Source organism: Ischnura elegans, chromosome 2, assembly GCF_921293095.1.
Source record: "Ischnura elegans chromosome 2, ioIscEleg1.1, whole genome shotgun sequence".
NCBI classification, from domain to species: Eukaryota; Metazoa; Arthropoda; class Insecta; order Odonata; family Coenagrionidae; genus Ischnura; species Ischnura elegans.
This window is the reverse complement of record NC_060247.1, coordinates 73,349,224-73,377,043: the sequence shown is the minus strand read 5'-3', so window position 1 is coordinate 73,377,043 and position 27,820 is coordinate 73,349,224. Positions and strand designations below refer to the sequence as shown.

The following is a 27,820-nucleotide window of genomic DNA, read 5'->3' as shown; positions in this document are numbered from 1 at the left end:
TTTATTTCTTCATTTCCAATATGGAGAGGTTTCACAAAGTAAAGCCTGAAGTTATCAGTTTTATTTTGGCTGAATGTTTTGGTACAGGAACCATTCGTCAGAGTTTAACCGTTTTCATTCTACTTAATCAGGCCTTTGATCGGAAAAGGTCCTGGCTGGCCGGCTTTCGCTGATCATCCTAATTAATGGAATCGTTTACTATTGTAATCTATTTTGCTGATATGAATGGCGTGCAGAGATGGCGGATCTGGTCATCGACCACCAGGAGATAATGCGGTCGGCCCATTTGGAGGACAAGCAGCTGTTCTTCCTGCAGTGCGCCATGGAAGAGAATTGTCTGGCGTCGCCCGCCTACAAACTGCACAAGGAGAGGCCGGGTGAGTGGCACCTCATCACGCGGAGACTGCTCCGATTCACCGCCAGGATCATCAACGCGGGAACAGCCGACTTCCGACCCGCCGTGCCCAAACACCTCTGGGAGTTCCACCAGTGTCACATGTAAGCATCCATCCCCAATATTACCCAGAAACTAGTGGCGTAGCTAGGGGGGAGGTCCTAACCCCCCCCCCCTCCGAAATATAAAAACACAATTATTTCCCTCCATAAAAGAAAACAAAATGTTGAAAAATCATGAATTTAAGAGTGATTTCTTTGACAAATGAAGTTTTTTCGATAATAAAAAGTGTTACCATTAGTTTACAACCCTCTACTTATAACCCTGTTTTTATAAAAAAAAATTTCCCCCTGATTTTGGACCACCCCCCCGAACGAAATTCCTGGCTACGCGACTGCCACAAACCCATTCTATTCCACCTATCCCTCCTATATATTTACATTCCCTAGATACGGTAAGTGTTACTTGGGCCTATTTCATTACTTGTACGTACAAAAAAATATGTTTAAATCAATAAATTTGATGCAATACGATGAGAAGTATTTTCATTCCCTAGATACGGTAAGTGTTACTTGGGCCTATTTCATTACTTGTACGTACAAAAAAATATGTTTAAATCAGTAAATTTGATGCAATACGATGAGAAGTATTTTCCATATCACTTCTTGGTGGTCTTACTTTTTATCACATGAATTTCAGATGTAGCAATGACACAGAAATTCTCTTTAAGCTGGGCTTGTGGTGCCCTTACCTTGGGTTATTTTGTCCCAGGCATGATATTTCATAGTTACGATGCTTGGTTTTGCTTATGTTACCCCAAGAAGGAAATGTTCCCACTACTTTACACTTCCATACTTTCGAACCTTGAAAACCTTAGGAATCTCTAGTGAGTGCTGCCAGTGCCACTTAGTATTCTCTATGGCAATGGGTCAAAAAGGCCCATTTTATGCTATTGTTTCCGTTTATTCCGATTGGTGACAGATTTTAGGTTTTCTCGTTGGATATATTGGGAAAATTCTTCTCCGGTGTAACACTTACATTTTGGCAGACGAATATTTTTCAACGTCCTAAAGGGATAAGGTTTGATGAGCCTTCTACACTTAGTTATGAGGATGTTGAAAAAGTACTCCTAGAGAACATTGGCCAATATGGAGTCTCACTAGGTGTAAAACCTGAGGGAACTTTCCCAAAGAAGAGATGATGCTGAAAACGTAATTGAGGTAAGTATCTTGAGTAATTCAATAAAAGAATATGGGCCAAGGATAAAAATAATACTAATTGGCAGAGCGGGTAAGAGGAGAAAGATATTACAAAGTGGGAGTGTACCAGGCTGCGGTGTTGGGTGAACTGTTGGATTGGTACCTCTACCAAATATCTCTCCTTCATGCTTTATGTACACGCCATAATTTTCAGTCAAATAGGGTGGTTTCCTATTATTTTTTTATTGCCTAAATCGAAAGATTATTACTCCTGGAGTACGTAATTCACGCTTTTAGATTTTTAAATGACGATATCTATTTTTCGCGATCAAATGAAAAGTGAAAAATTTCAAGCGCGCGAAAACGCGACGCGTAAGTAGGAATGAAGGGAAAAAGTCCGTACAACGCATTTCTGGTTCCCCCTCCCGCCTGGTAGGTGACCTTGATCGAGGCTCTGAGCGCTGATAGGACGCAGGATGCTAACGGGTAGCTGAGTACCTTCCTGTCTGGTAGCGCATGGCTTAAAAAAGGTTTAAAAATACCTTATCAAGCGAAGAAAACTTTCCGACCTTAGCCAGTTTTAATAGGTGATTATTAAGACATGTTTCCCTGAGCTCTGTGACTCATGCATGCATTGGTAGCCTCTGACGATGCATAACTCCTATCCTCTCGTGTAGAAACTAGGTCCCTGTGACGTCACGTGGAGTGGAATCGCATGGGCGCCAATCTGGCCTTTTTCAAATGAGGATAAAATTTGACCCTTGCCATTCGTCTAAACCGGTATTTCAAAAACCAAATAATTTGTGTATTATGAATACACTAATGGTGGGTAACGAATCGCCATCAATGCCTTTTGTTTTCTTTGATGAAGGAAACTACCCTATTTCTCTTACTAAAACACCCGCTTACAAGAAAAATTTACTCTTAGCGTAAATACTAAACTATTAATATAAAATCCTGCAGATGTTAATGTTATAAATGCAAAATCACGTAAAAAAGTTTGCTGCATTATAATCAACGATAAATGAAAGCTCGCAACACCGTAACATCTAGGGTCAACATATAATATTTTGGATACCGTAATAAGCACTCATCCTGCCCTCAGCGCCCAAAAAGTTCAGATTCTCAAACAAGTCTAAAAAAATGATCAAAATCTTTTTTTAAATCCTATTTGTGGATACATATTTATTTACTAAAACTCCCGATATGCAAAGGGTAAAATCTGGAACTACATGAATCTTTTTAAGAAACCTGCCTCCGCAAAGATTAGCTTCAATCCAAATTAACAGGCCTAAAATAAAAAAAATGCTAATCAACGAATGACCAATCAATATATCGAATTATAATAGGAGAAAATGTATTGCATATTTTTAAAGGGTGCAACGTGCAACGTAAGGCATACGCATCTACACGTAGTGAATACACTATGCAAGTGTCGTAAGGCTGTGCTCTCTGAGCTGCAAGGATATATAGAATTGATGGGGAGCATACGGACAATAAGCCATTGAGACTTGCCTCATTCACAGAGTGATGGGGCAAAATCAATTAAGAAAAATCAATCAATTAAGAAAAGAGCGCTATACTATAATAGCATCTGAAGTCATTCGGATCGGGCCCGAGGAGGGGTGATGTCGTGTTGTCTTAACGCCACAAAATTAAACTGCTCCGGTGAGTCGGTGCGGGACATTAATAAAGGCGGCATGAAAATTGATTCTCCGCTGGCAATTAGAGCGTCTCTAGAGCTACCCTCCTCTCCACATAATGGGACGCAATCAATCAGGAAGCTTCCCTCGTGGTACGCCGTTCGCTTCGAGGGGCATGGCTGCTGCACAGACACACACGCGAACGGACGCGGTCTTGCACGAATATATGATTTACTCGCCCGTGGCATATCGTCGCCGTGATAATGCGCGATCCGCGAAATACTGTCGGTTTTCCCCCACATCAGTAATCGACGGGCATCACTTCATCGCTACAACAATTTCAGGATTCATCGCTTCACACATTCTCTCATCCGCTAACAATTGGTTTAGTAATTAATATATTGGATTAATATCTAGCCCACAGTCAAATAGCACGGTGAATGAGAAATTTATGAAAATTGTTTGAAACATCACAGATTTCTCGAATACTTTTTTGATATAAGTCATTGTAACGTGATGCATATTGATGCCATATCTATTCTTCCTCATTATTAATTAATTAGTCAATGGAGATTTACTCTTAATATTTCAGCACTTTCATTCACGGTATCATCATTCAGGTTAACGCGTTATAAACACCGATCCTACGTCTCTATATAAACTCTGATCTTCTTAATGATTGATGATTACGTAAATATCGACAATTTAAATCTGCTTAGTAAATAAATGGGATCAAGTTACTCGTCTCCTGGCAAAATAAGGTCAATAAGCATTCAGTATTTAATATGATTTCCAATACCGAACATCTTACCAAATTTTATCGCTGATTGGATCAGAACAAATTTTATATCCACGTTAAATTTATAAGGGGAGCGGAAATCCTTCGATTATCCGTGAGAGATGAATCTTAAATAGCTCAGACGCGGTTTTTCGCAAATAAATGATTTATTCACTCGTGGCATATCGTCGCCGTGATACTGCGCGATGCATGCAATCCTGTTGGTTTCCCCCACATCAGTAATCGTCGGGCATAACATCAGCGCTGCCAACGACATATCCATCATTCATCGCCTCACACCCTCCCTCTCTCTCTCTCTCTCTCTCTCGTCCGCTATCAATAGGTTGTTTACGCTCGAGATCAACCAAATAACACCTCTAAAGCGGATAAATGTCTGGAATTATATTCACTTGCAATGACAGGTGTATTTATAAGCGTCCTCACTCAATCATCAGAGGGAATGAGGGGTCTGGAATACCCCTGTGTCGGATCCAGATATGGGCTAAGAGGGTCTATACCATCCCCACCGCCCGGGTTATCCAATTTAAACTAGAAAAAATAGTAATTTTTATCCGTTGTCTAGTATAAAAACGTAATGCATCATAGAATTTTTCCAAGAGGTAAAATTACTAAAAATATACATAAATGTTTGTTTTAAAAACTAATTATTGATATGTACTTAAATAATGCTGAGGCAATACTTAAAACTTATTTTAGATGCAAGAGGCAATAATGACAATGCATAAATGACAAGGTATGACGATACTAGTCGTCAGATATATTTATGTGCCTACTAATCTAGTATTATTTACCTTGAGCGTGGGGTATTTCCACCATGTTGATTGAGATAGTAGGTCACACAAGAGTAAAAACAATTCGTTTTTTATTCGCTAGTACCAATTAACATGGCCCTCAGACTATTATCAAGGATTCAAGGAACTTGCAGTAGCATTTTTTGGAGGGAAAAAGAGAATTCTATTCCAATTCCATAAAGATTGCTCTATTTCATGACCAAATATTACTGCTCCGGACACCTTCGCGTGGCAACAGACCGAATAATTGATCAGGAAAAAAAGTAGCAGTGGAAAAATTGGTAATCAAAAAGCTTGCGACGCAGTGTTACTAATGATCGCTTCCACACGGTCAAGTCAAGGCTACTTTGCTTGATTTCTGGGCTAATTACTTTATTTCGGGCGTGGTCATGTATCTCAGATGAGCCGTGCCCGCATTTAATCAAAAAGTCACGAGACAACGGGAATATTATCCAATTTCATTGAGAGTTTTTCACTTGGAAAAATGTAACGCAACCGAATTTTTCTAGATGGACGATGAATTCATCATTCAACAAAAACTAAATACTCAAAATTGAAAGAAATAATCTGCATAAATAAAAGAAGATGCCTGTTTGTCTGTCCAATATACGTGTTCATGCGGATGCACGGGTTGCCATTAAAGTTAGTACATAGGTGCATCTCATGCTCTCAAATGCCGTAGTGCTACTTTCAGCTGCGTCCAACGCGATCTTCGCGTCGGACGCAGCTGAAAGTAGCACTTTCGTCACGTTATATGACGTCTGTAGTTGGACATCCTGCTGGGCCGGTGCACCACTTTACACGCTCAAAAGGAAAACATGATTCAAAGGATTTTTTACCTAACTATGGATCCTCTTGGTGCAAATCTTTTTGCTAGGGGGTTTAGTTCACAAGACGTTTTTGGTCTATACACGTACGGTAGGGCGGATCGGAAAAATCGAATTTTTTTCAAATCCATCTGGCCCAATTAAAAAAGTTGTGGGTCTGATTAAAAATAAGGCATGAAACATTCGAGACTTAAAAGGTGAATCCCTGATCCTCCCTCAAATGCCATTTACGGGGGGAACGTCATAAATCAAAAATTTTATTTATTTATTATCAACTTCCCCGTAAACACCACATAACGTCATTTTACAATGAGGGTTTCCTACGTTAACAAAGTACAACACAAGCATCCATGCCCTGGATAAGGATCACCTACCCAGGCGGGATTCGAACCCACGACCTACGGTTTGGCAGGCGAGGACTTTACCCCACCGCCACCGAGGCCGGCAATTTAATATATATTATGGTCATTCTCTATAGATGTTGCCGAGTTTCTGTCCATGAAGACAGAAATTTCGAGCATTTTGACGTATCTGCCACCGTTAAGCCACAAAATGCCAAATTTGAGTGCGCGTCCGCTATCCGCGAAGAACATATTCCATCGCCCAAGCAGCGTCGCGGATAGAGAAGCGGCAGGCTGCTCCCGACCCCCGCCCCCCGCACGCCTCTCCCCATCCCACGCCCCAATTACAGCGAAATTCATCCTACGTGTGCTACTAGGATGGCGCTCATCTTTAATAATATAAATCGGCAGATGTAGACGGTAAAAAAGAATGTGTAGTTAGACGACTTGTCCCTTTTTGGCGCCGCGTCGGCGTTAAACAAATCGACGTTTCCAACTTTTTAGATAAGTGATAAAATATTCTTGTAATGTTCGCAATATTTTCAGGTACGATAACGCAGGCAAGGTCCCCTACGGTCTACGACGAGGCCTCTCGATTGGCTAGAAAGGTGTGCGAACTAAGGAGACGCGCTTCTCTTCCATAATGTTTGTGGCTAAATGGATTTTTGCGGTACCATGCATGAAGTACTACGGAAAATGCGAAAAGGCCAAAAGAAAGATAATATTGAAAAACAAAACTCAAACACTTTTAATGGAAAATTTGAAATTATGACATATTTAGACGTCGTCACACAAAGGGGTCAATGTTGTGGAGAGGGGTATAAGCTGATTCCGTGCGCGTTACACGGAAATTGTTTTTTCTATTGTTTTTTGTTCAGCGTGCCTAAATATCCTGCCATGATTCCTAGTTCCAAGATCCCCGCTTTTCTTTGGGTACTGTCCTTCCCAAGCTATGCTGGGTGTCCTGCCAGAAATGGATAAATTCATAGGCGGATCCAGGGGGGGTGGGGGGCACGTACCCCCCCCCCCAGACCCTCAAAAATATGCAAGATTTTTAATACGGTCCCATTATGATTGCGTTCGTTTTGTATTACGAGGTATCGTTGTGCCCCACCCAGAACAAAATCCTGGATACGGCCTTGCTTGTGCCCCTCCCAGAAAAAAATCGTGGATCCGCCCCTGAATAAATTGTTAAGGATCTATCATGAGAATTCATTTCCAACCCGTCTTGATTATTTTAGTGCTGACTCTTAAAAGGATGACAATTAGACAGTTTGTTAGGACTTTTAACTTTACAGCTGTTTCAACTTAATGAATGGTTAACTCAGGAAATTTCTGCGTGGGCGGTATTACTCGCAAATTTTATTCTTTTAGTTGTTTACGCTGGAATCTAATTTATTTGTTTAGCCTTTTTTCTAAAAATCATCAGATCAATTCCATTCCTGGGATCACACAATCCTTCCCCATATAATCATTTCGTCCCTTTGTTTTACATTTCAATTTCATAGCCACCGCTTTCGCGTCACCTGCGTGTCGTATCTTGGCGTTATATTGTATATCAATACGCTTCAAAAAAACATGACAAATAAAATGGGGACTACCTGTTCTTTTTTGGAAAATGGGCTTCGTTTCGGCTTACCAGTTAACGAACTATTCATTCTAGACAAACCAAGTCATAAATATTCAGCCGATATTACAAAATAGAGATGGAAAATATTTAGAATATCATTATATTCTCTAGTAATTGAATGGAGCCTTATATCCTGGAATGAATAAAACCCTGTTTAGAAATATATATAGGCTTACGCAATATTAAGAATATTATTTTTAATTTAAATTCTTGACACCGTGAGCGTTAGATGACATAAGTTCCGAATCACATCAGTCAGGTTACGAGGGGATTACTTACTAAAATAACTAAGATAAGGATGCGTGTCCCTTAATTTCTGAAAAAATAAATATTTGTAGTGAGATTTACTGTTAATAACAGCCTCATAGAAACTATTAACTAGGGGCGGATTTAGCATCAAATTTGGGGGGAGGGGTCTTGACCTGGGTCCGGAAAGTAAGGAATACTTCCCGTGAAAGAGGGGCGTTTTCCCTTGCAAAATTTTCTGCCATGTAAATAAAAATATAAATTTTCGATAAAATCTGGGGGGGTCTAACTGGTAAAAGCTCTTCAAATTAAGGAGACTCCATCGTTAACAGCTTAAAGATAAACAAATGCGAACAATATCGCCCATGCAGAAATTTCCTGAGTCCGCCATTCATTTCGTCAAAACACACTCAAAATTCAAAGTCCAACCAAATCGTTTAATTTTCATCCTGTCAAGTGTCAGAGATTAAATCTCAACACCGGCTGGAAATGAATTCTCCATAATTGATTCCTGTCACCCTTTTCTCGATTTTATTTTTCACCATTTAGTTTTCGCTGAATGATGGCTGAAAAGACCATCGAGTAAATTTAAATTAAATGTTTGATAAAAATCTTAAAACTTTATCAAATTTTTAAAAATCTATTATAATTTATTAAATTTTAAAAAGTTTGATAAAATGAATTTAAATTTTTGAAATGTATATCAATAGTAATATGAAAATCAATTTTTATCAACATTTTTAAAATTTGTCAAAATTTTAAAACATTTGATAAGAATGGCGTGACACTCCCCCCTCAAAATGCGCCACTGACAGTAACGAATTACCTAATAGCATTTTCTTCTTCGTCGCGCGAGCAGGCACTACCATAGCATGGAGGTGTTCGCCACTTTCGACGTGATGGACCTCAGCGGACGTCGCGTGGCCGAGGGACACAAGGCCTCTTTCTGCCTCGAGGACAATCAGTGCCTGCCCGGTGTTAAGCCGGTGTACGCATGCGCCAACTACGGCGACCAAGGGATCACTGTCGGATGTTCCGACATCTACCGACACAACATCGACTGCCAATGGGTGGACATCACGGAACTGAGTCCTGGATTGTACACGTTTAAGGTGAGACTTCAGAATCCTGCTCGCAGCAGCAGTTAATCCGCTGCACTATTAAGCAGGACTTCGATCCTTTCATCCCCACAACCGTAAATGGATGACGATTCGCCGTCTGGGTAACATCGTTCTTGAGTGAACCGAGTTTTCAACGTTATTCGACTACCCGATAAATTTCCGTACGTTTGTGGATTATTTTCACAAGATATTTTATTTAAATTTAGGTAAAAAATAGATAAGATAATTTTTTTTCTAAGTATCTAAATTTACCTATATGATAATTATCCTATCCTCAGATGCTAAATAAAACAATTTATAATCCCTTGCATTAAATATTCTCTAAAGTAAAGAAATACAATAAGATAAATGATTAAAAATATGAGTTGAATGTAGTCATATTGTTTACAAATCAGCAATGTTAAATTTAACCTATGCCAAGAGGCTAACGAAGAATTGATAAAAAGCAAAAAGTAAGAATATTCAGTGAACCAATGCATTCGTATACGGTGACACTAATACAGAATTATGTTCCACTCTAACAACTAGCTGAAAAATGAATTCTAAACTGACTGGTTCCGGGAAAATTTAACTCTTGCGAAAGATATGAAGACCAAGGCAGGGATAGGCGATTGTAATGAATCGGCGATTCAAACAATCGAATTTCATAGTAAATAAGTAATTTATGAAATTTTTTTGAAGCATCATAGATTTTTCAAATATTTATTTTATTTTTAAATCAAGTCAATGTAACGAGATGCATATTGGTGCTATACCTATTCTTCGTCGTACTATATGGCAATGGAAAAATAACAGCCTATTTTCTAGCACATTTAATCATGCTATCATTATTCAGCATCACGCGTTATAAACAGTGATCCTATGCTGCTATAAAAATCTGAGTTTCTTACGTAAAAATCGACTATTTAAATCTGCTTGGTAAGTAAATGGTATCAAGTTACTCGTCTCTTGGCAACATAAGGTGAAGAAACCTATAGATCCCATTTTGATCTCCAACGCCAAACTTCTAGCCATCCTTTGTCGCTGATTGGATCAGAAGAAATTTTATAACCATATTAAGATGATAACGGGAGCGAAAACCCTTAGATTATCCGCGAGAGATGAATCTTCAATCGCTCAGACTTACCTGGGGGAAGTTGAGAATCTACCATGTACGACAGAAGTCGTTTTTCTTCTGAAGTGTAATCGAAATGCGGATGGGATCAATCTGTCGGATGAATGATCGCCTGCCATCCTTCATGCTAAAGTGTTTGGCTAGCGACAGCGTTGCCTGTCAAAAGGGAATGGTGGAACCATTACGTGGAATGAGATCCCGGAGTTAAGGGCACCATGAAATCAGGCTCAATTAATCTGCATAATACTTCCTAGGAAGGAAATTCCATGCTTACTCACGAGAGGAGAAAATAAAAGTCATGACAGGAGACCTCGGTGAAGAAAACGTTGAAGCAAATTTACGACCGGGGAACGAAAACAAATTTTATGGCGCCGGCACTAAAACGGTTCTTGAGATGCGTAAGAGCGGTCGGTGTAGTTGAACACTTTCAAGATGTAGGATAAGGCGATGCATACTGCATTTTCCGCTAGGACATGATGCATGTGATGACTAGTTCCAATTAGCCCATAATCAAGGCACAATATGACAAATAAATATGATTAGGTCGTGTTTCATAAAACTATCAGCCCACTACGTGATTTCTCCGTGAAGAAAAATGCAATCTTATCCTGGTCTACTTAATATCTATAAGACTATGGATACCGGACAGTCCTGGTATTGGAAAAAACTTTTCTCACGCATAAAATACAGTTGGCAACGATGTAAAAACCTAATCCACAACGATCTCCTCATTGAAGCCTCTTCTTCCGAACTAAACTGTTTGAAATGTAAAGGCTTAAGTATAGAAATCTAGGTTTATACATGCATGTAAGAGTCATCAAGGAATAAATACCTTCAACGATTAGTTAATAGTAAAAAAAAATCTCACCCCGTCCTCCATTGGAAGTTAGGCACTCTTACAAATATGTTGTCCAGCGTTCTCATATATTTAAAATATACATAAATTTAATTTTACCACAATTATTATTTTTTATTATTTGGGCTATTTATTATTTACCATAATTATAATTATTGGATAAAAAAATAACTGGTGGTTATAGACTCCATCACATTATTAATGGTCAATTTATCGTTTATATTTCTCCTAAGCCAATATTACATTCTTTTTCTAACAAAAATACTTGTTTCATGCAGCGCTTTGTATTGGAAATTTTGAGAAGGAAATCCGTTAGGTTACTACCACGTCTGTTCCTGTGGCGAAGACAACAGTTTCATAGGTACTATTTCAGGTCGAAGATGTCGGTTCACAAATTTCGCCCTCATTCCATTGGGCCCCGTTACTGCCAGTTCTTGCAGCAGCTTTCCCGTTGGTCTGTCCGGTCAATTTCAATGTATTCTTGTATTTTTCTTGGGCAATATCTACTCTCTTTCACAATCATCTTAGATTCATTAAATTTTGCTGACAGTAGTGCCTGAGAAATTTCTGTCTTCGACACAGCAACCGAGGCGATGGTAACAGGAAATGAAGAACTTCATCACACCCTGTGGGAATATCCGTTCTCACAATATGTTAGGTGCTGCAGTCAGGGATGGCAATCGAAACTAAGCGAAAGTCAAAACCAGTAAAATTTCAATAATTTTGCTCCCGGGAACGAAATATAGAAACGAAACGAAATATTTAAACCCAGGAAGCTAAAATCGGGGTCGAAACGAAATCAGAGTCAAAACTACTTCGGGTCGAAACTAAACTAAAAGTCTGGGACAAAATGAAACTCAGATAATGGTTCGTACCGGAGAGACCACGTTCTTCACCTTCAAACATTTTAGTTTCGACCCGCACACCGAGTACGAAGTATGGTTGAATGAAGTAGAGGTTCGGCCTACCGCCATTAAATGGATGGTGCACCTACCCTTTTACTACTAACAGGAGAACGGTGAACGCAAACAGGCCATTCTATTTTTAAGCTCAATGTTTTAACCTCTCTACACGTATGTCAAACGTAATGAGTCGAAACTATTTCCTCTTATCTTGTCTCGGAGTCTTCATTGGCGTACAGAATTTGTGGATTTCTCCATTTTCTGGGTTATCGCCGCGTTTCGTGGTCAGGGGTGATGACAGTTTCGCCCGGAATCCTGGCGAAACGGTCGTCACCTCTGACCACGAAACGCGGCGATAACCCGGAAAATGGAGAAATCCAAAAATTATTTCCTCTCATCCCCCTGCACTCAGCTTTTGGAATCGAAGCTTAACTATGAGCGGCGGAGTTTTGATTAATTTAGTTTCGTTTCCGGGAGTATTATATCGTTCCGGGTAAAAACTTTACATCTCCGTGATTTTAATTCCGCGCAGGGAACGAAACTGAACCTAGGCCTCGTATTTTGTTTCCCTCCGGGTCAAAACGAAACATTTTCGTTTCCATTCACTTGCCATCACTGGTTGTATTTTCGTGAAGACTTATTAATTAGAATTCAAGGGAACGCTTCCACTGCGCACATGAAACCTTCTAATGCTCCATCCATTCCACAGAATTGAGGTCACCACGAGACACGCTTGGATAGAAGGTCACCCGCTAATTAGTATCGTATTTCAACGGCGAAAAAATGGAAATGGTTTGCCTATTTTTAGTTCCCACCTCGACCAAAGGATAACAACCCACTGCCAATGGATCCTACTTTTCCGCGGAGCGATAGTGACGGCATAAACTTTGTCGGAATACTTTCTCACTCATAGTACAAGACACTCCGAAATCCACCTCCAGGATCTTTGGTATGAGGTTAGAAAATTTCAACCGACATGTTTAGAAAGAAATGACGAACCCCTTTCCCATAGTACCTGAAACCCGGTAATACACCTACAGGATTTTGGTATGGATTTAAAAAATTTCAATTGACGAGCTCAGAAAGAAATTGTGACTTCCTTTCGATCCATACGGCCCAATATTTCCTTCCAGCATATGTGCCATGGAGGACGCCACGTGACGCTAATGGGCTTTATTACCAACTCCACACGTTTCGGAAAATAACACGGATTAGTTCGTCGGAGTCGTGGAGGAATCTGGACTGAGCAGCGCCCTAAATGCGATGGTAAATCAATCATTGTCGAGGCGAGGGGTTGGTCGGGTCGGCGACCTTCAAGGGGTGACTGGCGCTTCCATTTAATTTTTTTTCTAAAGTCTGACACGATGGCGGGGAGATTATCAGGGATCGGAAGGAGGGAGAGAGGAAATATTTGTACGAATGCATTAGTTTACCGATCGTTAGCTTAAGACGGGAAGAGAGGAGTGGTGAATAATAGCATGTTTTTTTTTGAATCTGCAGTCGACTTAGCACAAAAACATCGAGTCCGCTAAATGTTAACCGGGATGAAGATATGGAATCGTTAAATGACTGCTCCAGCTTTTGATGATTAGACACTCAATAGTGATACGGTGTATCTTAATTAGTTGTCATTAAATTTTTGCATAAAACGGATTGCAAATTGAAAATCCTGCTATAGTAGATGCAGATAATTTCAAGTCTAAAATTTCAGGGATACCGAGCTTTGTTCCGTTATCCATTTCTGATGATTAATTTTCTCTCCCAACTGTGTGATTAGTTGTGACGCAAAGTAAAAGATTAAAATAATCCTAAAATACTCAAGAAAGCATGACAATAAGCCATCATGATAGATTTACCTGCTTGCTTTAGTAACAGGAGCTTTAAACACGGAAAAATATAATTATTTTTATGGACAGCTGAAAGTTATTTTTCTGCGTTCAAGAATGTGCATTAAAAATCCATCGCTTCTTATACAGCGCAATCCAATGCTGCGGGATGATAATTTTTACACATCGTCTCCCCCTTAATTATCGTTCATTATTTGTTTAAATGGACCTTATATTTCCGCTTCAACACCAATCAAGCACAGTATTCCTAAGTATCAGTTGAAAATACAATACGATTTCCAAGGCTTAATCCACTTGAACGAAAAGAATGTTAAAAATAGGCATCATATCCAATATTCAGGCATTTAGGTAGTCTAAGACCTAAAATCTCCAGTTTGGGAAATGATTAAAATTAATACACATCTGTAGAAATTAAAGAGCATAAAATGTATTGTCTTGATTGGTGAGAAAAGGAATGGGACTCAGAATACTCCAGATTACTTTCACAATCCTTTTCTAAGTTTTATTCCATTTTGAAGAGCACTTAGATAGACAATTCTGGCCGTGGGAAATGTGCAAAAAATACAGAGGCATAGAAAGGCTTTTACCGTAAATTTTATCTGACTAAATCCATACACTGGATATGACCTACTTCTTTTATTGCCGCAAAATTGCACGGCTAAGTAATTCAAAAGATAAGAGGCAGACCGTGATTACATTGTGATATTAATACCGGGAGGAGACAAAAAAAACCTTTTAATTCACTGCGCGCGTGCGTGTTCATATCGTAGCATTAAAATGATTTTTAAAAGCCCCGTCCACAGCAGAAATATGTTGCAGTATCATATTCCAAAGGCCTCTAGGTCTGTCTGGAGTGTATCATTTGAGTGGGCCATAAGTTTATACAGTAGAACAAAAATCCGCAGATAAAGGGAGACGAAGGCGTCTGGCGAATAAATATGGGAATGTGTAATCAAACCTAAATGCATTTCGCCAAAACCCAACTCCAGAAATATGACCTCGAGGTCATGCCAGATGAAGAGTTTCATTGAGCATGATTTGAATCAAGAGTGGCGATGGAAAAATGTATTCTTAGATCAATTAATTAGTTTGGTGCAGTACATACCCTATTCCCAGGCATTAAAATACGATTTCGAAATCTTAAACTACTCCACTGAAATAAATAAAGAGGAAGTTAGCAATAATTGAGACAGCGGCTACTTCCAAATACGCCCTCAGCCACCAAATTTGACGTCCTTCACCTTCTTAACAAAAAATGTAAAATGGTCACAAAATGAATAAAGGAAATGGTGGTAGAATGTCTTTTTGATTTCTTTGATGCATATCTCCTGACTTTACACGTCAATTGTAAGACGTGGCAATCTGAAAGTGATGAAAACTGTCTTCAAAACTTAACCGTAGCATGATAAGTGAGTTAAAGGGGAACGATAGCGCGGCTTGCATGAATTTCCGCCGGTTTTTCTTGTGCGTAGGGTCATTTTAGAGCTTATTTTCATGCATCGTTGCCGACTAAGAACAGCTTCACTAAGATAACTTGGTGCTGGCTCTTCTTCTTTCATATAAGTCTATCATTAACCTTTTCGCGGAAATATTGAAAATACGAACACCTATTGTGTACACAACTAATTCGAATCAATTCAAAGGGATAAATTAAAATCCATACATACAGTATTTTAGAGAATGTTTTCAGGGGAAAAATTAAAGCCTGATACCACGGCTTCATTCTCCCACCTTGGAATTTCGAATTTTTCTTTCGTCCGAATTGTTTGGTGTTTCTTTAAATTCCCTTTCACGAAAAATCTCCCTTAAAGAACAATTGGAGAAAATATGAATCATCCAAGGTAAGAGAAAGAAGTATAGCTAAAGTAAACTCTTAAATTCTACCCATGAATGGGAAATGTATCTGGTCACAATGATGTGAAATGACGAAAAAGAGGACTTCGAGATAACCAATTATTAATAGTACCGTATTTGATTTATTTACTAGGATCCATATTCGAGACTTTAAAAATAATAATGACTAAGTTACAGCAGCTAAAATGATTTCTGAAGTTGGGTGTTGCCTTTTCCAACAACTCATTTTCGAATTTAAGTTCGATTTTTACATTTATTCCCTACTAGCAATCAAATGAACTCTCCGCGATCAAAGTCATAGGCTAAAACGAGGAGATTTTAGCGCGAATAAAACAAAAACACCTAAGTTTATGGTTAACCATGTTCCCGTTCAGAAAGGCGAACTCTCATTGAAGAGACCATCTGGTATTACATGATTGTAAGGATAAAACAAGTCAAATATTATATGGAAATAAAAAACCGGTTCCCTATTTCCCATACGAAGTAAAATTTCGGCAATGATAAAATCATAGCAATTACCGCATCAGTAAAACTCTATATATAACCTGCCACCACACATTTCATATGCAAATAGAAAGGAGGTTGCTAATAACGTTATGTAAATATGTAGGTAAATATGTAGAACCGTTTCCTTTGATGCAAGGAACAAACACTTCGAATTTGAAATGTAAATATATAGCATTCTCCCTTTAATGCTAGCTTATAGGGCCAAATATTGACTGAATTAATAAAATACCCAAAAGAATTAGCGAATGAAATTCAAAGAAACCGCGGATGAATCGAGAAACGTGGTTTTTCCTACATCAATCAGGCGGGCAAAATAAATCGCACCTCCGCCAAATCCCGATTTTTAATTTAACTTAACGCATTTTAACAGTCAGCTCAAACCATGAAGCCAGAGCAAGCAAATTAAAAAAATGCAGTTCGATAAAAACTATCAATAAGGCATGTATCAGTTCGATAAAAACTGTTGGATCAAACAGATAAAAAACCCGCATATGATAGATTTTCCACCCAGAAAAAACATTGTTCTGCGAATGAAGTGGTAATAGTTCTCTCTTAGTGGAATTCCATTAACCCTTTCACGCCGAGCGTCGCGTCGGATGGAGCCGACATGCAATTTCATAAAATCTGACGTCGGGTATAGCTGTCGTGGATTTTTCAACGCAAAATATCGGACGTCGTTATGCAACTTGTTGCACAGAAAACGTTTTCCTATTTTAAGCGCCGGCAGGAATGGGTTAATTATACCAGTACCATTTAAAATCCACTATGGTGAAAGAAGTAACTAATCCGGATTTCAATACTAGAGCATCATCATCATCAGGTGTTACATTTCAACTGACATCAATGAATTTTATCACATTTGTGACTTAAATTAAATGCATTATTAAATCAATCAACGAATTTGTTATTAAATTCATTGAGGAATTATATTAATTAATGAATAATAACATTTTACTAACTGAAAATCGGGAAATTAGGAGCCCAATAGGAAAATGTCTCTGAAAACATTACCCCCCTCTTTTGGACACTCGCGTCAATTGATTCCCACGTCCTACTTCCCGCTTCTATTTCGCAGACGTTCACGCCAAAAAGCCTAGGCGAAGATACAAATTCAGTTTTATCCGTCTTCCGGTGCAGTCAAAACGGTCCCAGATGCCGGTCGTCCACATTGGTGACGAGCGCACTTGGACTCGCTCCCAGCTGCTACCCTCCCATCGAATGGAGCACTTAGGCAACTAATTGGCGGCTTCGCGAACGCACTAAAGCTTTTCCTCCCCAGCGACATCGTTCGCGAAATGGAGTAGTAACAGAAGTCCGCACTCCGTTACTACGCCATTCCTAGAGCAAAACGGGAGTGCTTCACCAGGATTATAGACATGACTGTAAGGTGGTGACAATCTCATATTCTTGTGTATGGCCGAGAATATATTGTGAGAAATCTGCAGCATGGAAGACTCGAGTATCGAGAATATTGATCTCACACTATTGCCGGTAAATATGAAACTTTTTCACGAATGCTGCCGATGTCTAACTACAAGAATTTGACATTTTAAAGTTTTAACTTTCATGAAATCTATTTCGAGAAATATTAAAAGTCTTGTAAATTGTATTCTGCCAATTTTCAACATATATTGCCGTGGCGATCCTATTTTAATGACCGTAGAAACCTTTCATGACAATGGAGTATAACAAAAGACATGAAATCAGCGTTAAAAAACGTTCAAATTAATGTTTAAAATTAACTTAAATAATTCTCCAAGTACGTGCACATTATAAAGCAGTTTTTTTTGGAACTTCAATTAGGAATTATTTACAGATATTGTTGGAGGTTAAGTCTTAATTCAACGCCTAAAGAATGATGGAATGAATATTTACTCCACTGACTCCAAATTTAAGTTCTGAGGAAATTTTACTCCCTAATATGGAATATTTTGATAACGGACGTTCGTAAAATTACCTACCTGGAAAAATATATCTATTTGGCGACAGAAACATATCTTTTTGTAATGAGTGTGCAAGGTGTACATCATAGATACGAATATTTTAATTTGATTTATGAATCCTTAAAAATAACGAAAGAAGCAAAAATTAAAAGGAAAATAGGGAATCCCGAGGCCATTAACCTCTGTTATTACACAAATAGCCGAACAACCTTTTCGCTTATGGTCTTTGGTATTCCGAACGAAAGAATATCCACAGGCCGATTTAATGACGTCAAGGTTTAAAAAAAACGTGAGAATGTCTGAAGAGGCACATTGGTTGTGTACATAAGTTCCACGATTACTTTTTCATTGTGCTGGTGAAGGAGCATACGCTTATGCAACTCAACGAATGTATGGTACTAGGCAGCTAGACCTTAAAAAATTATGAAAATTTTTATTTCTCGTCGATTACTACAGGCAATGACTTCTAATTTCAGCAACAGAGATGAAAACTACCATATTTATCTACAAAAAGTTTTCTGGATTTCAAGAAGGATAACGCCGTAGTAAGGGAAGGTAGAGATGTAATAACTATGCCTTCATATCGTCTTCTTTAATGCTGCGGTATTTAAAACTTATTAGTTAGAAAATAAATTAGAAAAATAGAGAAAATGCGTAAAATTTGCCGACCGTATTTGTTATATTCCGTCCACGAACAGCTGAAAGCTAATTCCATATTTTATGAAGCCTGCCACCCAAAAAACAACATAACAGAAGTATATCAGATATATACGAAGATAAAAGAAATATCTTTGATAGAATCACGTGAAAGAGAGGGTAAATATAAACTAAAGTCAACTAATAGGACGCACCACCTCCTCTTAGCCAGCAATATTTCGAAACGCATTTTTTGTTGCTTACGTTCTATCAAAAACCTGAAAATTATTCTTCAGTATAACTTTTATGTTTTGGGATGTAGACAAATATTGACAAAGATCAAACTGACATCGGTTGACTTCGTGCATCCTGAAAATTTTGTTAGGGTAATTTATGCTATAAACAAGCAATGCGTAGAGAAAAAGGCAATATACCACCAATTGAGTGAGATTTTAGCGTTATTTTAATTTTTAAGATTCTCAAAAAATAAAAGAAGGGATTGAATAAAAGAAAATTAAATTTTGAACCGATGCAGGTTAAGAATTCTATCATCTAGTACTTTAAGTTCTTAGGAGGTTGCATACTTCTATCTAGTCTTAGAGCACCTTGCTGTTGGTTGAAGCGTTTCTTTTCCAATCCTTTAAAAAATAATTCAAGCGTGGCGTTAATATCGGCTAATAATTAATGTATCTATTCCTTCCAATGCACACTTCTCTGCGAACGAAAATGAGAGACATCATTAATACCAATGTATATATAACTCGTGTTTAAAATTAAAACCAGTCACAGTATCGATCATTTCTTATCCTCAGACGCACATATTCCCAACTACCTATCTGCCTGGCAAAATAAAATTCATTCCAACAACTTCGCTACCAGCTTACTCAGCGTTCTCGAGTCTTGAGGCTCTTCACCGAAAATCACGGATCTCATCTCCTAGGAAACCGCAAACACTCAGCTTCCTCGGCTTCATCAGATGTAGCACTCTGCGATGAAACGACAGCTCGCATAGCGCACGCTATGGATCCAATTGAAAGTTTCCACGTAACTTGAGAAATGTATTTATGGAGTAATCGTGTTACTGCTAAGTTAGGTATTTAATTTTCTATGACCTTCCTAGGCTGGCTTGTATCTCAGAGTAAATGCGTCACTTCCAATTACGAGGAGCATTGATCGTGGCTTTCTTGGAGCTATAAATTCATTCAGTTCCCATACAAGTTTACGAGGAAGTTTTAAAATTCAGGGTGGCTTGGATACATAAGGGCAACATGAATTCAAAGATACAAATAGATGATAGCATCTGCCAGTGGTAATAAGAAAAGGCAAAGTCTTATTACTCGATTGCGTAAAAGTTTATGCCTCTACCTTTAAGTTGATTCCACTTGCAAGCGACAAAATTTATTTTTCTGCAATGGTCCAAGTAATAACATAGGACTATTGTGTCCTAAGTTTACATTACCCACTAACGTAAGTATACTAAAAAAACAAGACATGTTTCCGACAAACAATATAACTCAATTCAAAAATCCATGTCGTTTATGGTACGTGGTTCTGAAGTTCCAAGGATTTTTCTAAACTGCTTCTGATGACTTAACTTAATTAGTTGTAAGATAATTATTATCAGTCAGGCCGATACACTTAACTGCATAGAAAAAGTGTGGTGGCTAGAGTGTTGGCTTCTCACCCGGCGAACTCGGGTTCAAATCCCGGTAGTGGCGGAGAATTTTCAGAGATTGCCCGATCCCTGCATGAGTGTTGTGTGGAGGATATTTCAAGCGCAACACTCCGTCCGTCGGATGGGACGTTAAGCCGTGGTCCCCTTGGCGCCTTTCGTTAAGATCAGGCTAATGCCGACGCCGGGTTTCTCTCCATCCTTCCTTCCAAACCATTCCCTCATGGCGCAAATGACCTCAGCTGTCGGTCGCCTCCTCCAAATACCATACCATGCCATGCATAGAAAAAAAAGGTTATTGAGGCTATGAAATGGAACAGAATGTGACACTAAAATGATTGATTGAAAGGAGCATTTGGAATAGAGTCACGCCAATCCAATTCAATCGTTGCCGGCTGAGGACATTAGCAAATAAATCTAATTTTTTCACGATAAGGATAGAAGACTGTTGGAAGACTTTAAAATTTTTATGAAAAAGGCACCCTTCATTTTCCATTGGAACGGGGAGCCCAATCCAATTTCCAGTAATAATCACAGTACTTTTAGACTGCTTTCAGGATACCGTTACCCTAGTTTGCATGAGTAAACGTTAGAGTGAGACGAAATACTACTTTTTTGCGAAGTCTAATTTTCCCTACGAAGAAAGTCTGTGGTCTGTTATCAAAATCTCAGATGCGAAATTTTTGACAAAATCAAATAAAGCTCACTGCCACAAAAGTATTGAATCATGCGAGAATTCTGGCAGGAGTTGTAAATGAACACCGATAGAGACAAGTATTAAATCTAACATAACATAAATTCCAAAAAATGACAGATTTCTGCATTTCTGCCGCGTAAGATTTAAATTAAAAGAATACATAATGGAATCTATCACTCCACACTGATGGCCGATGAATTTCGAGTCTACATAATCCTCAAGCAACACCAAATTCACTAGTCGCACGGAAATCACTTCATAATCAGCGTCACAGTAGTGGTGGAGTAATGGTGCCTGAACGAGCCGGAATGCCGTTACGGGCATTGGTTAAGAAAATATGTAATAGTCAAACAACACTTTTATCAATTTTTGTAACTCAAAATTTTAAAAACATACATTCGTGACCAAAATAAAAATTTATTTTAAAATAAGCAGATGTAGCCTGTAATTAAAAAAAAAACTCACAGAATAATATTTCATTCGTAAAAAAAGTTAAGGATAATACGTTGCGGCCCTGCTAATTTTGCTATGACACCACTTCTCAGTATCCGTATTCGTAGAATGAAATCATCTCCAATTGAATTTCTTTTATAAACGCTTCAAGCGTCACCCCTGAAAAAATATCCAGAGAAGTATAACCTTAGCGCATGTAATGACATTACAAATAAAATCTTTTAGAAAGATCTGAGGTTTTAATATAATTTTTGGTTTTATCCCGGCGAACAATTGCAGTGAAGTTTTCTCGGATTTCACACCGGGTCAGATCCTCCATTTCTCCTTCCAACGTTTCGATTAACAACTCGCCCATCGTCTTCAGGGATTCAGGAATCCAATACCAATTCATCAAAGTCTCGGGGTATATATACATAATTCTGAGGTCGAGGGCGGTTCAGCGTCTCCTGATTGGCTGCCAGTCCCCTCGTATTTTTAGGAGGTGGTCCCATATGTGGCTTAAGTTATAGCCACAGTCTCTGTTGAGCAATGTTGTCAAACAGCAATAACATCAACAGAGACTGTGGCTATAATTTAAGCCATATATGGGACCACCTCCTATAAATACGAGGGGATTCCTGAATCCCTGAAGACGATGGGCGAGTTGTTCATCGAAACGTTGAAAGGAGAAATGGAGGACCTGACCCGGTGTGAAACCCGAAAAAACTTCACTGCCTCTGAGGTTTTCCCGGCGTATGATGATGTTGATGTTGTTTCGGGATTCTCACCAGGTGAGGCTCTCCATCTTTGCCGACGTTTCGATGGCCGTGTCGTCCTTCCTCATCAGCCCTGATGACGATGGACGACGCGGCCATCGAAACGTCGGCAGAGATGGAGAGCCTCACCAGGTGGGAAACCCGTAACAAATTCAACAATATCTTTTAGGATAATTCATCTTTCCACTGTTTGTGTGGCCTTAAAGTTTACTGACGAAAACTGATCGCTTTTTTAAGGCATTTGCTGAGGCATTATTGAATCTCCATCTCAAAAGTCGCTTTTGAAGGCTAAACTAACTTAAAAAGGCGATAGAGACAGAATTCTTAAATTTTTATTGGCAAAAAATTTGCAAATCTGCCGTAATTTTAATTGCAACAAGTGATGAATCAGTAAGTTAAGGTGTTATAAGATTTTAATTAAAAGAGCATAGAATAAAATCTATCGCTAATGACCGATAAATTTCAATAGTGCCCGTTCATCAAACAGCAAAACATTTCTCAAATCGCACGAAAATAATTCCTCATCCAGAGTTTCCAAAGCCACCGTTGACACAGCTGTTCGCTTTTTCAAATGAGTATAAATTTTTATTCCCGTGAAAGCATTGGTCGGCAAACTTTTGGGTCACTCAAACAGTGACGCTGTGAATTATGCTAAAAGTTTTTGTTTGTAATTTCTTTACGTTTTCTTTAGGCGTTATTCCTCTCGATATTTTCTCTTCGTAGACAGTTAGAGTGCTTTTAAAAGAAAATCGTTTGAAAATGATTACAGCAAATACGGCTTCTGTGACACTAAATCTGAAATGATTTCCGTGAGTCTTGGGAAATTTTGTGTAGCATGAGGACAAAAGTTTTTATTTGTAAAGATGAATAAAATATGTACTACGCAATAAGCAATACCCACAAAAATCTCAACGAAGAATTATCAAGGTAAAGTTTTCACAGATTTTCATTCCCGATTTAATTTTGTGAAAATATTCTAAACATTTTAAGAAAAAAATATGTAGAGGGGCAGGCCAGTGATTTTGACGTAGACACATTCACATTTCTACCTCATATCCCTGGATTATTCTCCCACCCCTGTGCTGGCTTGTCCTCATCACCGTTACGCAGTCGTCGGCGGAACACGGATCCCATGCAGGGAGCGAGTGAAGCCCCTCCACGTGACTCGGCTGCAGACGAGGAGGGGTCTCCGTGACGCGCCGTGCTTTTCCACCCCCACTAACCCGTCCCGCCCGATCGATTCCCTCTCATTCACGGGGGTGCAGCACACCCCTGATGGCTGGGGGTTGGAAACAAGGAGGGCATTGCTGTGATACATACGCAGGGAAAGAGTAAAGGTGCATATTTACAGATGGTTTCCCACCAAACTTGGATTTTAGCCCTACGGCCCAAGGAAAACCGATTTATATTGGTCTAATTCTATAAAAAAAAGTAAGCAACGAATCTGACGGTACATTAAATACGAGGTTAAGTTAACGGTATATTAATCGTCAAAATGAGATTGGGATTTTCAGCGGATAATATGAAAAAATGACTTGACACTTCCCTCATTCACTATAAAATCCGGAAAAACATGACGAATAGTATACCTACCAAATTCTTGTTTCAGGAAATAGCTTATGTTCTGAAACTTGGTAGGTACTAATGGTAAATGATTGAGAAAAGTAACTTCGATAAAAAAAGCTATGATGCAACAAAATAAATGTAATGAAAATCGTGACGAAATCAGAAAAAAATGGAGCTGTTTCAAAGCACCACAAGAACATGTGACGCAGTGAGGCTCATGGGTGTGGAGATATTATCGCTATTTAAGCATTGAATTTTCTATTATGGCATTTATGTAAAATTTGATCCAATACTTAACTAGAAAAATGAATTAAACACAGCAGTATTAAATGAGATTTCCTCGATACAAATGATGAAATGATCTCGTTTGCTTAAAGGGTGCTCGACACCTGAGGTCATTTTACACGATTAAATGGAAATGTCACCAAACACGAAGTTTAGTTTAAAATCTCAGGCATGTACCTAAACCATATTTTCTATCCCGATTTAAGTTTGATAAAATATTATAAATTTTTAAGTAAAACATGCAGGAGGACGGAGAATACAGCTTGTGACACTAGAGAAGAGGAATGAAAAAAATTTGAACCCTCAACAATCTAGGATTTCAAATGGGAGATGGACAGATTAAGTGCTTTGAGTAAGTGGAAAGATTCACCTCAATCACAAAGACACATAAACCCACTTAAATTTGATCTGAGGCCAAATTGTACCAAATATTATTGTTTCAATGACGTTCACAATAATTGTAATCTGTCTAAGCACTCTTTTTGTTCAACGTGCATGCTAAGGAAATATAATTTGGCGGTTAGAAAGAGTTACATGCACGAATTAAAGTGGATGGAAGTTGATTAGTTCGCGGATGATCATTCTTTGTTGAGTCACTGGGCGTAATTCTTATAGACTATTGTTGATTTGCTACGGGAAAAATGCAAGGTAAAATTTACGGGAAGATGCTGATTCCTATTTAATACAACCAAAGTTTCAGCGCTAAGTGACAAGACCAAGTCAAATAAGTGGTTACGTAGTACCAACAAGAAAAGCTTTATGCAAATCCAATGTATTACTCATTTCACGACCTTAGTATCGTAAACAATTTATATCTGAAAGACCTGATGATGTCTAGTGTTCGATTGGACCGTGGTCGTGAAGTAAATAATCCTGCGGAAATGTACATACAAAAGTATTCTCATTGTTTCAACATAAGTTATAGATTCTACAAAATTACGCTAGATACCATCTTATTAGTCATACAACGATAATATATTACATTTAAATTTATCGGATATGCCTTTCTCCGAGAATAACTGAGTCATTGGACCATACAATGGTCATACATTCGTATATCTTCTAAACTTATGATAACGTAACGATTCCAATGATACTGACTATTGTAACGTTGCGTCCTTCATGTTGGGCGTGATTAATTATGCCATGGTCCTTGGATTATGCATTGACATATTTAGGTTTACATAGCTGTTTTTGAGTTTTATGCATTTATTTTTTAATTGTATTTTTGTTTGTATGCATGTTTATGTTTATATTGCTGTTTTGGGAGTTGAGGGCGCTATGGTGAATGGAGTGTAAATAAGGGATTGTTATGAAGAGAGCCATATTGGAGGCAGGAGAGAGAATAAAGCTCCAGAGAGTATAGATGTCTATTATTGTTAGAGATTAAAAAAAAGGGTTGTGACATCACACTATGCTTCACTGCAAAAGTTGTTGATCCAAAGTTCCTAAAACCATTGTACAACAACAAAAAATGCGACTATAAGTCAACTGGTTAATGTCACACTGTTTACACATTAAATAAAGAATTCGTATAATTATCCCACTACGGGTGGTCATTATCATACACATCACGAAGGACGTTCGCGTTAGCAAATCCATTTCGGGAAAGTCTACCGGTTGAGGGGAGAGAAATAGAATGAGGTTAAGCATTTCGGCAAATAAGGAAAGGTTACCTTCTCCCGTAATGGCGACGTCGATAAATTCCGAAATTGCCCATTCACACCCAAACAGCCCCTCTTGTTTCGCTTAGGCCTAACTCGCCGTCCTTGTACGAAAGTTCCCAGAAACCCGACTTCGACCGCGTCACACTGGGTTCGGCGGGAAACCGCACAAGAGGGAAAAGAAGTGACATTTCGAGACGGAGCGGACACGCGAAAGATGTGCGTGTAAATGTCGAAACTCTTTTCACGATGTGCGGTGGCAGTGACGCGGCCTCGAATCATCACCGGAACATCCGCAGCCTAGAAGTGGGGAAAGTACGTTCACTCAGAACGGTTATCGCATTTTTAACGCGTAAAATTCACCGCTTTGAAGGACCTAAAGATTTTCAATGGAATATTCTGGGGTTTCACTCCGAGTAGGGTCCTCCATATCGATGGCTAAGTTCTAACACCACGTATCTGAAATTGGGCCTGTTTGATACAGGTACCTTAAACAGAGTGTAATAAAATTAATAAAATAAAATACAAGCAAAAAAGAACTCTTTGTATGCAAACGAATGGTCATTTTTCAGTTTTATGAACTTTTGCTTTTTAATTTCAGTGTAGGTACAAGTAAAAAAATCAATCATCTTTTTGCTTTCCTGGAAAGTTGCTATTTGTGAGGTACGAGTTGTTAGAACTTAGCCATCGATATCTTCTTTCAACGTTTCGATGCGCAACTGGTCCATCTTCCTCAGAAATTCGGGAATCCACTGCCATTCAGTTCGCGATTCCTGAATTCCTGAGGACGATGGGCGAGTTGCACATTGAAACAATGGAGGGAGATATAGAGGTTCTTACTCGGTGCGAAACTCGAGAAATCTCGCCACTGCCATTGTTCGCCGGAAAATTACATCAGGCCTAATGATTATGCACGGGAACAAAATTCTTCCAGATTCAGCCGTTCACTCGTGAACTAAAAATGAATACTATCATTCGAATCAACTCACGCTAATTGCTTACAGGATATTGGTGCTAACATTGGCGTAATTCGCTGAAAAAGTTTCAAAATTTTATGTAAAGTGAATAAATTGACTCTTTTTTCTGTACCCTTGCTTACCTTTTCCAGCTCTATGGACCTCGTGTATGAGACAATACATTTTAAATAGAATGCACATAAGTATTTGTTTTACATCATGCAGTTGCTCAGCTTGTCGGTTTAAAACTTGATGCACACAACTTTCCATGGATTACGGACGTGACATATTGGGAATATTTGATTATCATTTCCAAGCTAAACAAGCAGTCTACCTTGAAGAAGACGTAGAGCACGTCGAAACCAGTTGCAAAATATTACAATCGTGTGGAAAGTACAAAGTGCCTTTTCTTTATTCTATCATGCATAAATTCCACAAAGTTAATACACCCACCATCAACTTCATTTGACTATCAAACCTAGATGGTTCCAAATTATTGCAAATATATTATTTTTTAAAGATCAGGTCTGTTCAAGATTAAAATCAGCTCTCTTGTTTTGATTGCATGAGATAACTCGGCAGAAGGTGTACTGGAACTAAGGTACAAAATAAAAATTTGATTGACACATCATGGTAATAATTTCCTCATTTCTAAGGCTACTCCATCATGTTCATCAAAGGCGGATGAAGTATGCTTGGAGTTGCAGAGAGTTGAGAGTAAACACTGATTCTGCGTGAGATTAAATGAAATACGAATGCCAATCGATGACATCAATTATTTGTTGTCACGTTGCCAAGTATTTAAGACAAAGGATTCCAATGGCTAAAATCGCAAACCAGTTATAATGAACAAAAATGGAGTGTATTTGGAGAGAAATTTTGTGTTTGAATTATGCGCCGTGGCTTCAATACACGCATATTCAACATAAATCATTTGTCACGGCTGTTTATAATTATAGCGATAAATTATCATTCCAATATAGTTCGTATTAATATTTGTACTTCGTTCTGCTCGTATATTCTTGATGGAACCAATAAGTTTTGCATCAACTGCTGCGATGTTATTAAGATGGTTCAGCGAACTAATGTGGCACGAAGTGTATAATTACACAACCGTTAAAT

At 38.5% G+C, this 27,820-nt stretch overlaps 1 protein-coding gene across 1 annotated transcript in view; it reads left to right on the top strand.

The window, feature by feature from the left end:
* Nucleotides 1-27,820, top strand: part of LOC124153967 (lysyl oxidase homolog 4) — a 264,123-nt gene that overhangs the window by 208,304 nt on the left and 27,999 nt on the right. Inside the window, exons 6-7 of the mRNA XM_046527401.1 lie at nt 237-498; nt 8,730-8,982. Coding sequence (XP_046383357.1) covers nt 237-498; nt 8,730-8,982 — 515 coding nt within the window. The remainder of the gene's footprint in view (nt 1-236; nt 499-8,729; nt 8,983-27,820) is intronic.